Here is a 14,316-nt window from a genome sequence, read left to right as displayed (position 1 = left end):
GTCCTGAGACAACTTCTGTTGTGATTTGGCGCTATACAAATAAAATTGAATTGAATTGAATTGAATTGAATTGAATTGAATTGAATTGAGTACTTGTCACATCCCAGATGTCACTGTCACCATCAGTCACCTGCCAACTCACACACTCCAGAAAATAACACCCAGAGTTGTAACCCTGTCAGTCACTGATCTCAGCAGCTTCAGTTTGTTACAACTGCAGTAAACAAAAACAATAACACAACAGGAGCAGACTAAAGACAGAGAGAGGGACACAGAGAGCAGAGTAATTACAGTTTGAAACTTTCAGCTCCCATACACACGCTCCACAGAGTGAGAGGGCAATAATTAGATGATATGCTTCTACACAGACAAGATACTGGTTCATGGATGTCTGATGCTCTCACTGCTGTTCTCAGAGATACTGCAGATGTTTTGCATCAGTCTGTCTTTGAAGCAGTTCTACACTGACAGGTGGATCTGTTTATAGACAGCTACTACCACCATGAACTCCATCCACTGGGTGACGGAGCTGGCAGGAGGTGATATGGAGATGATTAAAGGGCCGTGTGGCTGCAGGTTTTTCCTCCAACCAATCAAGAGGATGCAGTCTGACCAATTAGCTGTCTGAAGACTGAGATCAGCTGATGAAATGAGTCAAGTCTGGTGTGCTGCTGCTTGGTTGGAAAGAAAACCTTCAGCCACTCGGCCCTTTGTGGAATAGTTTGGACATGCCTGTTATAGACCGTATAAAACATGGACATAGTCTCAAGGACATCACTTATGGGTTTCTGAAGAGCCATTGCGATTGTCAGTCATAGTGGGTTGTAACAATCTTGGCAGTGCCTTATTCCACTTATTTCCCAGCTGATCCAAAAATAGGCAAAGAGATGGAGTGTGGGTGGAGCTGAGCTGGGTTAAATGAGGTTTGCATGCTGAAACAAGTGGTTAGCTGTCACTCAAAGCTGCCATACCCACAAATATGCATAACTTCAAGCCTTAATATAATTGAAACCGGTGAGTTATATAAATATTCACTGTCCATTTAGCTGTTATGAATGGGGAAAATAGCAATAGAGACCCAAGCAGTTGTTTTGTACCAGGCTGTAAACATGTTTCAGCTGTAACTTTGGGCATTGTAATATGGAAGTCGATATAGTTTGCCTTGTTTTTGGAGTCAGCCTCAACTGGCAACTCGAGGAACTGCAATTTTTGGCACATTCTAGTTAGCTTCACTTTTCAGGCCCGAAGGTTGCTCCTTGGAGAAGACGAAAGTGTTACAGAGCTGGGCCCTGTTCTTCAAATATGGTTTAACAAATTCTGACTAACATGTTTTTATCAATCACAATGTAGTTCTTTGTACTTGTACTTTCTTTGTTAATGTTGGATGAATCCTTTGTTAATGCTGGATGAATCCTGGAAGAGCTGGAACTTTGACCATACCATGTGATTGCATTTACATGAGGTTGGTGAGTTGAGAACCCTCCCAGCATGCACTGGGGCAATACATTGATGGACAAAAATAGATTTTAATTTGTGTTCTTGCATTGTCACGGGTGTCATTTTGTTCAAAATATAGTTCGTTTATGAGTTATAAGATTATTTATATGATTATACTGTGAGTGATGTTGTGTTCAATATTAACCAGATTTAACTCCATGGCCAAATTTCACCAAGTGTTTATTATTGATGACTTTAATTCACACATTGGCAATAACAGACAAGAAGGCTTTTTACATCTATTGGAAGATCTGACTCCTCCTTGAACCAACACCTTATTGTGGTGGAGGAGTTTGAGTACCTGAATGATCTCCGAGGCTAAACCCTGGTAGGGTCTCCCAAGGTCAGACTAAGAGTGGTTCAAAAACCCCCAGTGAAGAAGAACAAATCAAGGAAGCATACGTCGCCCGGGATGACGTCACCAGGGCCCCACCCTGGAGCCAGGCCTGGGGTTGGGGCTTGCAGACGAGCGCCTGGTGGCCCACAGGACCCGGCCGGGCACAGCCCGAAGGAGTGATGTGGGCCCGCCTTCCTGTAGGCCTACCACCCGCAGGAAAGATCAGAAGGGGCTGGTGCTATGCGATATGGGTGGCAGTCGTGGCCGAGGGCCCTGATGACCCAAACCCTGGACAACGACTCTGGCTATGGGGACATGGAATGTCACTTCGCTGGGGGGGAAAGAGCCTGAGCTAATGCGGGAGGTTGAGCGGTACCTCTAGAGATAGTTGGGCTCACCTCCATGCACAGTCTGGGCTCTGGAACCCAACTCCTTGAGAGAGGGTGGACTCTCTTCTACTCTGGAGTTGCACGCGGTGAGAGGCGGCGAGCTGGTGTAGGCTTGCTTATAGCCCCCCAGCTCAGCCACCATGTGTTGGAGTTCTCCCCACTGAACAAGAGGGTCGCTTCCCTGTGCCTTTGGGGCAGAGTACCCGTCCTTCTTGGAGTCCCTGGGAGGAGTACTGGAAAGTGCTCCAACCGGGGACTCCACTGTTCTGCTGGGGGACTTCAATGCTCAGTGATACCTGGAGGGGTGTGATTGGATATCTGTGCTAGTCACAGTTTGTCCTTAACGAACACCATGTTCAAGCATAAGGGTGCACGGGGCACCAGGACACCCTAGGCCGGAGGTCAATTTGTAGATTGTTTGTTGTCTGACCTTCAGCGGTATGTCTTGGACACTCGGGTAAAGAGAGGGGCTGAGCTGTCAACTGATCACCACCTGTTGGTGAGTTGGATCCGCTGGCAGGGGAGGAAACCGGACAGACTCGGCAGACCCAAACGTACCGTAAGGGTCTGTTAGGAACGTCTGGCGGAACCCGCGGTCAGGGAGATCTTCAACTCCCACCTCCGGGAGAGCTTCAACCAGATTCCAAGGGAGGTTGGAGACATTGAGTCCGAATGGACCATGTCCTGCACTTTCATTGCTGATGCAGCGGTCCGTGGCTGTGGCCATAAAGTCGCCGGTGCCTGTCGTGGCGGCAACCGCCAAACACGGTGGTGGACACCGGAATTAAGGGATGCCATCAAATTGAAGAAGGAGTCCTATCAGGCCTGGTTGGCTCATGGGACGCCTGAGGCAGCTGAGGGGTACCAGCAGGCCAAGCGTGCGGCAGCTCGGGCGGTTGTAGAAGCAAAAACTCGGGTCTGGGAGAAGTTCGGGAAGGCCATGGAGGAGGACTACCGGTCAGCCTTGAAGAAATTCTGGCAAACCGTTGGGCGCCTCAGGAAGGGGAAGCAGCTTTCTGTCAACACTGTTTACAGTGGAGGTGGGGAGCTGTTGACCTCGACTGGGGATACTGTTGGGAAGTGGAAGGAATACTTCAAGGATCTGCTCAATCCCACTGTCATGTCTTCTGTAGAGGAAGCAGAGCCTGTAGACTCAGAGGTCTATTCATCCATCACCTGGGCTGAAGTCATTGAGGTAGTTTACAAGCTCCTCAGTGGCAAAGCACCGGGGGTGGATGAGATCCGCCCTCAGTACCTCAAGTCTCTGGATGTTGTAGGGCTGTCTTGGTTGACACGCCTCTGCAACATCGCGTGGCAGTCGGGGACGGTGCCTCTGGACTGGCAGACTGGGGTGGTGGTCCCTCTTTTTAAAAAGGGGGACCAGAGGGTGTGTTCCAACTATAGGGGGATCACAATCCTCAGCCTCCCTGGGAAAGTCGATTCCAGGTTACTGGACAGGAGAATCCGGCCAATAATCAAACCTTGGATTCAGGAGGAACAATGCAGTTTTCATCCTGGCCGTGGAACACTGGACCAGCTCTATACCCTCCGCAGGGTGCTTGAGGGTTCATGGGAGTTTGCCCAACCAGTCCACATGTGTTTTGTGGACTTGGAGAAGGCATTTGACCATGTCCCTAACGGGGAGGTGGGAGGTGCTCCGGGAGTACGGGGTTGGAGGCCCTCTGTTGAGGGCTGTACAGTCCCTGTACAACCAGAGTAGGAGCTTGTTCCACATTGCCGGCAGTAAGTCGGACCTGTTCCTGGTGCATGTTGGACTCTGGCAGGGCTGCCCTTTGTCACCAGTTCTGTTCATTATTTTTATGGACAGAATTTCTAGGTGCAGCCAGGGGCAGGAGGGGGTTCGGTTCAGGAGCTGGGAGATTTCGTCTTTGCTTTTTGTGATGTTGTCTTGTTGGCTCCTTCGAGTCAGGACCTTCAGCATGCACTGGGGCAGTTGGCAGCCGATTGTGAAGCAGCTGGGATGAGAGTCAGCACCTCCAAGTCTGAGGCCATGGTTCACCCATCAAAAGGTGGTTTGCTTCCTCCAGGTTGGGGGAGAGTTCCTGCCTCAAGTGGAGGAGTTAAAGTATCTTGGGATCTTGTTCACAAGTGAGGGAAGGATGGAGCGTGAGAGTGACAGGCGGATTGGTGCAGCAGCAACAGTAATGCGGTCGCTGTATTGGTCTATCGTGAAGAAGGAGCTGAGCCGAAAGGTGAAGCTCTCAATTTACTGGTCAATCTACGTTCCTACCCTCACCTATGGTCATGAATTTTGGGTCATGACCAAAAGAACGAGATCCCGGATACAAGTGGCTGAAATGAGTTTCCTCTGCAGGGTGGCAGGGTGCTCCCTTAGAGATAGGGTGAGGAGCTCTGTCACCCAGGAGGAGCTCAGAGTAGAGTCGCTGCTCCTCCACATTGAGAGGAGTCAGCTGAGGTGGCTCGGGCATCTCTATCAGATGCCCCCTGGAAGCCTCCCTAGGGAGGTGTTCCAGGCATGCCCCACCGGGAGGAAGCCCCGAGGAAGACCCAGGACACGCTGGAGTGACTATGTTGCTCGGCTGGCCTGGGAACGCCTTGGGATCCTCCCGGAAGAGCTAGAGGAAATGTCTGGGGAGAGGGAAGTTTGGGTGTCCCTGCTCAGACTGCTGCCCCCACGACCCGGCCCCCCTGATGAAGCGGGAGAAGATGGATGGATGGATGGAAGATCTGAGCATCAAACAACACATTCATAAACTAAGTCATAGTTATGGCCATACCTGAGACCTTATTACATAGAGATGGATGTCATGGATTTTGTTCTGTCTGATCAGAATCAGAATCAGAAAAGCCTCTATTGCCAAGTACGGTTTTACACATACAAGGAATTTGCTTTGGTGAAGTTGGTGCATGACACATTTAGTAAAAAATAAGCTGTTAAAGTAGTAAAAAATATAGCAATATAAATATATTGACGCAGTCTTTTTTTTTTCCTTTTGAAACAGTCTGTTTTTCAGAAAGTCCAAGCAGAGCGTTAATGTAACGCATAGAGTTATGGCAATGTCAATGTGACAGATGAGGCAGAAGTGAAGTGTGAAGAGTGTCAGGGGGGTTCCGGGCCTCGTTAATAAGGCTGACAGCAGACAAGTAAAAACTGTTCTTGTGGCATGAGGTTTTGGTCCTGATGGACCGCAGCCTCCTGCCAGAGGGGAGTGTCTCAAAGAGTTTATGTCCGGGGTGGAGGGGATCAGCCACAATCTTTCCTGCATGCCTCAGGGTTCTGAAGGCGTACAGGTCCTGGAGAGATGGGAGATTGCAGCTGATCACCTTCTCTGCAGCCCGAATGACACGCTGCAGTCTGCCCTTGTCCTTGGCAGTGGCAGCAGCGTACCAGATGGTGATGGAGGAGCTGAGGATGGACTCAATGATGGCTGTGTGGAAGTGCACAATCATTGTCTTTGGCAGACTGAATTTCTTCAGCTGCCGTAGGAAGTACATCCTTTGCTGTGCTTTCTTGATGAGGGAGCTGATGTTTGGCTCCCACTTCAGGTCCTGGGAGATGATAGTTCCAGGAAGCAGAAAGACTCCACAATGTCAAAAGTCGAGTCACAGAGGGTGATGGGGGCAGGTGAGGCAGAGTTCTTCCTGTAGTCCACAACCATCTCCACTGTCTTTAGAGCGTTGAGCTCTAGGTTGTTCTGTTTACACCAGGTCGCCAGATGGTCAATCTCCCACCTGTAGTTGGACTCATCGCCATCAGAGATGAGTCCGATTTGGTGGTGTCATCCGCAAACTTCAGGAGCTTGACAGACTGGTGACTGGAGGTGCAGCTGTTTGTGTACAGGGAGAAGAGAAGAGGAGAAAGAAAGCAGCCCTGGGGGGATCCAGTGCTGATGGTCTTTGTGTCGGAGATGTGTTTCCCGAGCTTCACGCACTGTTTCCTGTCAGACAGGAAGTCTGTAATCCACCTGCAGGTGGAGTCAGGCAAGCTCAGCTGGGAGAGCTTCTCCTGAAGCAGGGTTGGGATGATGGTATTAAAGGCAGAGCTGAAATCCACAAACAAGATCCTGGCGTAGGTTCCTGCGGAGTCCAGGTGCTGGAGGATGACATGGACCCACTGAGCAGGCAACGTCCATGGACGTCCAAGACGAGTTGATATCACGTCGACCTGTCCTGACCATGATCTGAACATCTATACGACATCCAGAATTAGATGCCCCCTGGATGCCTCCCTAGGGAGGTGTTCCAGGCATGTCCCACCGGGAGGAGGCCCCGGGGAAGACCCAGGAGACGCTGGGGTGACTATGTCACTCGGCTGGCCTGGGAACGCCTCGGGATCCCCCTGGAAGAGCTGGTGGAAGTGTCCGGGGAGAGGGAAGTTTGGGCGTCCCTGCTCAGACTGCTCCCCCTGTGACCCGGCCCCGGATAAGCGGGAGAAAATTCAATGAGGTCTTCATGATGTTAAACAATTTTGTTTGAAAACTTAGTTTAGTGACACCTGTAACCTTTATGATGTCCTGAAAATGCATTTTAATGATATCTATATAACATTGAAAGTAAAACGTCTTTTCAATGTCTAGGAAAGATGTAGTAAAAAAATCTTTCTGGCTCCCTGTACAACATCTGCCGGATGTTTTGTAATGACGTGCAGAAAGCGCATTTTAATAACGTCTATATAACATTGAAAGTTAAACATCTATTCAACATCTCGAAAAGACATAAGAATAACTTTCATTCTGGCTACCTATATAACGTCTGCTTGACGTTCATTAATTACGTACCAAAAACATATTTTAAAGATGTCTATATAACATTGAAAGTTAAACATCTATTCAGTGTCTCGAAAAGACGTAATAATAACTTTCATTCTGGCTACCTATACAACGTCTGCTTGACGTTCATTAATTACGTACCAAAAACATATTTTAATGACGTCTATATAACATTGAAAGTTAAACATCTATTCAATGTCTCGAAAAGACGTAATAATAACTTTCATTCTGGCTACCTATACAACGCCTGGTTGACGTTCATTAATTACATACCAAAAACATATTTTAATGACGTCTATATAACATTGAAATTTTAACATCTATTCAACATCTGGAAAAGACGTAAAAAAAACTTTAATTCTGGCTTCTCTAAGGACGTCTTCTGGATGTACGAAGAACACGTCTTTTTGACGTTTTTTGGACCACTTTTTGCTCACTGGGGAGGGCCAAGTTGACTGCGTCGTCTACAGACTTGTTGGCTCTGTAGGCAAACTGCAGGGGGTCCAGGAGAGGGTTGGTAATGTCTTTAAGGTGTGAGAGCACAAGGCGCTCAAAGGACTTCATGACCACAGAGGTCAGGGTGATGGATCTGTAGTCATTAAGTCCTGTGGTCCTTGGCTTCTTGGAAACTGGGATGATGGTTGAAGACTTGAAGCAGACCTGCACGTGACATGTCTCCAATGAGGTGTTAAAAAAAGCTGATCAGCGCAGTGCTTCAGGGCGGATGGGGAGACAGAATCCGGTCCAGCTGCTTTCCGGGGGTTCTGTCTCCTGAAGAGTTTGTTGACGTCCCTCTCATGAATGGAAAGAGTCGTCACTGAGGTGGGTGGTGGTGGTGGTGGTGGTGGGGGGGTCCTTTAAGGTGGGAATTGGTGGAGGTGACTGGAATTGGAGCTGTTGGTAGGTGTCGAGGGGGATGGTTGCTGGACTGTCCCTTTGTCTTTCAAAGCGGCAGTAGAACTCATTCAGGTCATTGGCTAGGCGTTGATTGTTGATGGAGTGGGCTTGTTCAACTTGTACTTCGCCTCTTTGAATTTATCACTCCTTAAGGCCTCTTCCTTTGCCAACCTTAGCTGTCTGAGTTTGGCTGTGAACCAGGGTTTGTCATTGTTGTAACTCACCCTGGTGCGCGATGGAACATAGCAGTCCTCATCGAAGCTGATGTAGGACATCACAGCCTCCGTGTACTCATCCAGACTGTTGGTGGCAGTCCTGAACACATCCCAGTCAGTAGAGTCCAAACACGCCTGGAGATCCTCCACAGCCTCACTGGTCCACTTCCTTGATGTCCTCACTATGGGTTTGCAGAGCTTTAGTTTCTGCCTGTACGCAGGAATCAGGTGGACCATGACGTGGTCAGAGTGGCCCCGTGCAGCACCGGGGACAGCGTGATAAGCATCCCTGACAGTGGTGTAGCCAAGGACAATAACTTAAGAGTCCCGGTTGGTCTGCTCCACACGCAGTATCTGGTCTGTGAGCATACACTGTGCATCCTGCACGTTGGCCTGCGGTGGGATGTAAACGCCGACCAGAATGAATGAAGCAAACTCACGGGGTGAATAAAAAGGCTTAAAGTTTATGATGAAAGATTCCAGGTCAGGAGAACAGTGTTGCTGGATCACTGTCAAATCGTTGCACCAACCACTGTTGATGTAGAAACAGATTCCTCCACCTTTAGGTTTGCCGGAAAGTTCCATGTCTCTGTCCACTCGGAGGAGTTGGAAGCTAGCCAGCTGCAGCGCAGAGTCCGGAATTGATCCACCGAGCCACGTCTCGATGAAGCACGAAACCACAGATGATGAAAAGTCCCTGTTTCTACCCAACAGCAGTTGCAGTTCCTCCAGTTTATTGGGCAGTGAACGCACGTTAGAGAGAAATATTCCCGGCAACACTGTGCGTAGTCTGCGCTGGTGTGTCTCCGCCAGTGCGGACTACGCACAGTGTTGCCAGCCTGTTTTCCTCTCCTCCGGCGTTTCACTGCGTAAGCAAAGGTGAGCGCACCTTTGACCAGAATGTCCAAAATTTCCACTATTGGGAGTAGGAAAGTAGGACATAAATCCTCTGGTGTTGCTCCCCTGATGTTCATGAATTCATCTCTGGTGAAAGAGCTCCAGGTACCGTTGCAAAAACCAGAGTCAACACACAAAACAAAACAAAACAATGCGCACCAACACACCAAGGCAGCCGTCCGCAGCGCCATCTTGATAGTCTTGATTACTACTTAACTGAATTTACTTTTTCCTTTTATATGCTGTTTTGTCTCGCATATGAATGATAGGCCAGAGTCTTTGCTAACTTTCCCATCGTCTGTCAATAATCTAGTGGATAATCTATATACAAAACAAAAAACACCATGGAGAAAACAGAACATCCACCAACATATACAAAACTGTCACAAAGCTGAATGGAGATGGACAAAGACAAAACTTCAGGTCCACTATGCTATCTTAAAATAACTCCAAGCAGAATACAATACAGCAGTCATAAATACCAGACAATCTCATTTTATTTCATAACATCAATTTCCATAATTCACCACATGATACCCAGCCATATATGGGCAGCTGTGGCTCAGGAGGTAGAGCGGTCGCCCACCTATCAGAAGATCGGTGGTTTAATCCCTGGCCAATGTCAACCATGAGGTTGACATTTGTGGTTTTGCTTCTCAGTAGTTATTGGATGGGTGCCCAAGATGCTAAACCCCAAAACTGCCCCCAGTGTTGTGCCATTGGTGTGCAAGTGGACAATGCTCGTAACAAGCAGGTGGCTTATCTGCGGTATGAACAAGTGTGTGAACAGGTGAATGCAGACGTGACTTGTAAAAGCACTTTGAGTGGTCTCAATCTCTAGAAAAGCGCCATACAAATACAGTCCATTTACTAATTTACCATTGATATGTCTGTAAGCTCAAATGATTACAGTTCTATCAATAACTTAATTACATGCATCTCTGATATCAGTTTGTTGATGACTCAGAGCTTCTTACAGCTAAATCAAACCAAAACTGAGATCCTTATTATTGGTGCAGAGAGAGGGAAAAACTGTCTGAACAATTACAACTACTTGCACCAAACACCAAGGAACAGGTAATTTGACTTCAAACTAAATTTTGAACATTAGAAATGTGACTGACATGTCCTTCTGTCAGTTATGGAATATTGCTGGAGTCAGACAGTTTCTCCCCCAGGCAGACAAGGAAATGTTACAGTTTTTGCCCATTGCTTGAACACTATTGACACATGCTTAGACCAAAGTAACAAAACATTAAGTTTTTGTTACTTTAACTTAAACACAGTGTAACCATACCCTAAACAAAAGTGTTGCTTTGCACTTTAGTTTCAATTCTGCAACACACTTGCTCCTTTCTGCAACACATTTTCTCCTGCACACTACACACTATTTCATACACAAGACACTTGGTTCATAAATGAAATGTCGGGGTAGGATTGAGAAAACACGTCCATTCAAAAAACGAAACACACTGGGTAATTGGAAATATTTAGACACACACCTGAAAACACTTACTGAAAAAACTGAACACCAATCAGCCACAAATAGGCCTCAGCTAAGCAATAGTTGGATAATGCTCCTTTTGCAACAAAAATGGGAAGTTCTGTATACAGTATACAGTACTGTACTGTAAATACAATAAAGTTCTGTGAAACACGCAGTAATTATATTGAGATGTTTCAGTACTGTATATGGTATATACAGTAAAGTACAGTATACACATTACTGTAAAAATAACCAAACCAATAACAATTTGTGGTTGCATTTTTCTACAGAATGGCTAGAAGACCTTCTGGGGATGGACAGCAATGCCTGTTCACCCAACAGCAGGAACTCATCATTGTGGAAATAGTCAGAGTAAACAATGCAATCCATCTCCACCAGCTATGGCAACAAATACTTGCAGATAGGCAAGTATTCATCAACATAAATTGAGTAAGCATTACCACTATCAGATGCATTTTGGTAAAGCACAACATCACCATGAAGCAATTGTATAGGTTAAGGGTTATTTTTGAATGAAAGACTGCAGTGTTTTATATAAAGTACATCAGTGTGTTGCTGTTAATCTGAAAGTGTATTCGTTTGATGGAAGTGTGTATCAGAGTGACATTTTGACAAAGGATTGTTAGGTTTTGATAGCAGAGTTTCAGTTTGACATAGATGCGAAGACTTTATTTCCCAGTGTTGTGTCTTTGTTTGCTTGTGTGTAGAGTTTTGATACAGTGAGCCAAGTTTTGCAAGAGGTGTTCAAGCAACGGGCAAAAACTGTAACAAATGTTAGCATACTAACACTCAACATTATGCTGCTTAATGTTACCATGCCAGCATTGTCACTGTGAGCATGTTAGCATGCTTATGTTAATATTTCAAACAAAGCATGGCCTTAGACTTTTTTGCCTTTCTGCTGCTGAAAACCTTTGTGCCAAGAAAAAAAAAAAGTTAAAGGAGTTATTTGTTTTCAGAATAGGCAAAAACACACACAGAGTTGTGTTACTTACGTGTATTGCTTGGCTGTGAGTCCATCGGAATCATCATTTTGCCTCTTGTCCCCCTCCTAGCAGCCAGTGAGCGCTCCAGAGAGGAGATACTGCTGGATGCCTCGTCACCGTCAGCTCCTGGAACATCATAACACTCAAATATCAAAACGGGGATTCAAATCTCTCCCTTCTTTAGGCTCTGGGAGAAATTATTCATATATTGTTACTTCATACATTAGTGTTTTTATTCATGATGAATTCTGATTTCATTTACAATGTTGGAATTACATTTATAATCATAATAATTGCATTTATAATCATAATAATTAGAATTATATTGATCTGTAACTAATTTATAATCTGAGTGTTCAACACCTTGGATGTGGCTCAGGAGATGGAGCAGTCGTCCATTTATCAGAGGGGTAGTTCAATCCCTCGGCAATCTACATGTCGTTATATCCTTGGGCAAAATACTGAACTGCAAATTGCTCCCAATGCTGTGCCATGAGTGTTTGAGTGTCTGTGAATGGTTAAAGCTTTTAATGAACTTTGGCTTAACTATCATCGTATGAATGTAACACCTTACCATTACCACCAAACCTCAGACTTTCAGTACAACTCTTCATTATGGCACCTACAGAAGTTTTCAGATGACTGAACGGTCGTGGCATGTATAAAGGATGGACGATAGGAGGAATACAGAGGAGTGGTGGATGATTTTGTGGAATGGTCTAGTAGAAATCACCTGCTGCGGATAGTTTTTGCCCATTGCTTCAACACTATTGACACCTGCTTAGACCAAAGACCAAAGTAACAAAACTTGAAGTTTTTGTTACTATACCTTAAACACAGTGTAACCATACCCTGAACAAAAGTGCTGCTTTGCACTTTAGTTTCAATTCTGCAACACACAAAATAACACAAAATACAAAAAAAAATGGATCATTGGAAATATTTAGACACACACCTGAAAATACTTACTTACAAAACTGAACACCAACTAGCCAGCCACAATTAGGCCTCAGCAAAGCAATAGTTGGCTAACGCTCCTTTAGCAACAAAAACTGGAAATTCTGTGAAACATACAGTACAGTATAGTAAATAATACTGTACGATTGAGATGTTACAGTACTGTGTACAGTATACAGTACAGTGCTGTAAATACAATAAAGCTTTGTGAAACATGCAGTGAATATATTGAAATGTTTCATTACTGTGTAGGGTACATACAGTAAAGTACAGTATATACATTACTGTAAAAAAGAACCAAACCAATAACAATTTGTGGTTGCATTTTCCTACAGAATGGCAAGAAGAACCTCTGGGGTGGATGGCAACACCTGTTCACCCAACAGCAGGAACTTGCCATTGTAGAAATAGTCAGAGCAAACCATCTCCACCAGCTACGGCAATAAATGAAAGTATTCATCGACATAAATTAAGTAAGTGTTATTAGGGTAAGGGTTATTTTTCTTTTATTTTCTCTTTCCTGCATGTGCTGTACTGTAAACCTTCCCAGTGTTGTTTCTTATTTGCTTTTGTGTAGAGTTTTGAAACAATGAGCTAAGTTTTGCAAAAATGTTCAAGCAATGGGAAAAAACTGTAACATGGCTAAGACCAAGGAGATTGTTATTGATTTCAGAAGGAACAGGATGACCACACAACCACTGTGGATTCTGGGGGAGAATGTCACAGTGTTGGAGGATTACAAATTCCTCGGAGTGCACCTCGACAACAAACTAAACTAGAAAACTAACGTCGATGCTGTTTACAAAAAGGGGATGAGCGGACTCTATTTCCTGAGAAGGCTCAGATCATTCAACGTGTGCAGCAAGATGTTCGACATCTTCTACCAGTCTGTTGTTGCCAGTGCACTCTTCTTTGCTGCAGATCGGAGGAGTGTGTATGCGGAGCAGGTGGAGCGGACCCCACCGCGGGATTGGCTTATCATGGAGGTGTGGTCTTCCTCCGCCTCCCACCTTTGTCTGTGTGCTCGCTGGATTGGTGCAGTGTCGGGGACCGTTCACCAATCCCCAGGTGCCAATTGAGGACTGGATGCAGAAAGGCTTGGGCGGACCAGCAGTCGGGGCAGCTGTAGAGCAGCGTGCCAGACGTGTCTGTATTGTTGGCTGTGTTGTTGGTGTGAGAGGCATTTTGAATTATAAAAAGGACTGGGCCAGGGCCAGTTTCAACACTGATGCTGATAGTTTACATGGAGGTAGTGACAACCCTGTTTAGTGACATTAGAAATAAGGGGTGCTGATTTGTTGTTTATTATTCTAGTTAATTGGTTTTGATTGTTTTTTGATTTATCAACACTTGCAGGCCCATTTCCTTTTAGTGTTGCCTCAGGTCTTGTTTGTAATCATCATTTTCCTTACCTTTATAATAAATAACTTGGCTTTAACCAATTGCAACTAGTCTATGTTGCTAGGTCGTAATATGGGGGAGCAGCATCAGAGCTGGTGACACCAACAGACGGAACAATCTGATCAGGAAGGCCGGTTCCATTATTGTATGCAAGTTAGACACTTTTGAGGAGGTGGTGGAGAGGAGGACACTGAACAGACTGTTATCAATCATGGATAACCATGAACACCCTCTTCACCACCTCATGAACAGACAGCAGAGCTCCTTCTCCAATAGGCTGCTCCAGCTCCGCTGTTACAAGGACTGCTTCAGAAAATCATTCTTGCCATGAGCCATCACACTGTACAATCGCAACAGTTAATCCACCAACTTCACAAACCCAAATATTCCAGTGTTACATATTTATCTGCAATATTGCACACACTGTCCATTGTTTTATTATTTATCATCTACAACTGCACTTTTTTTTTTTTGAACTATTG

The 14,316-nt window shown here is 45.6% G+C and overlaps 1 protein-coding gene across 7 annotated transcripts in view; it reads right to left on the bottom strand.

The window, feature by feature from the left end:
* dcc (DCC netrin 1 receptor) overlaps positions 1–14,316 on the bottom strand; it is a 427,309-nt gene that overhangs the window by 88,026 nt on the left and 324,967 nt on the right. For all 7 annotated transcript variants that reach the window (XM_070989802.1, XM_070989803.1, XM_070989805.1 and 4 more), the window contains exon 25: positions 11,486–11,602. In XM_070989802.1, the coding sequence (XP_070845903.1) occupies positions 11,486–11,602 (117 nt within the window). The remainder of the gene's footprint in view (positions 1–11,485; positions 11,603–14,316) is intronic.

The sequence above is a fragment of the Chaetodon trifascialis genome, chromosome 20 (genome assembly GCF_039877785.1).
Source record: "Chaetodon trifascialis isolate fChaTrf1 chromosome 20, fChaTrf1.hap1, whole genome shotgun sequence".
Classification (NCBI taxonomy): Eukaryota; Metazoa; Chordata; class Actinopteri; order Chaetodontiformes; family Chaetodontidae; genus Chaetodon; species Chaetodon trifascialis.
The sequence above is the reverse complement of the archived record's forward strand: the minus strand, read 5'-3'. Positions and strand labels throughout refer to the sequence as shown.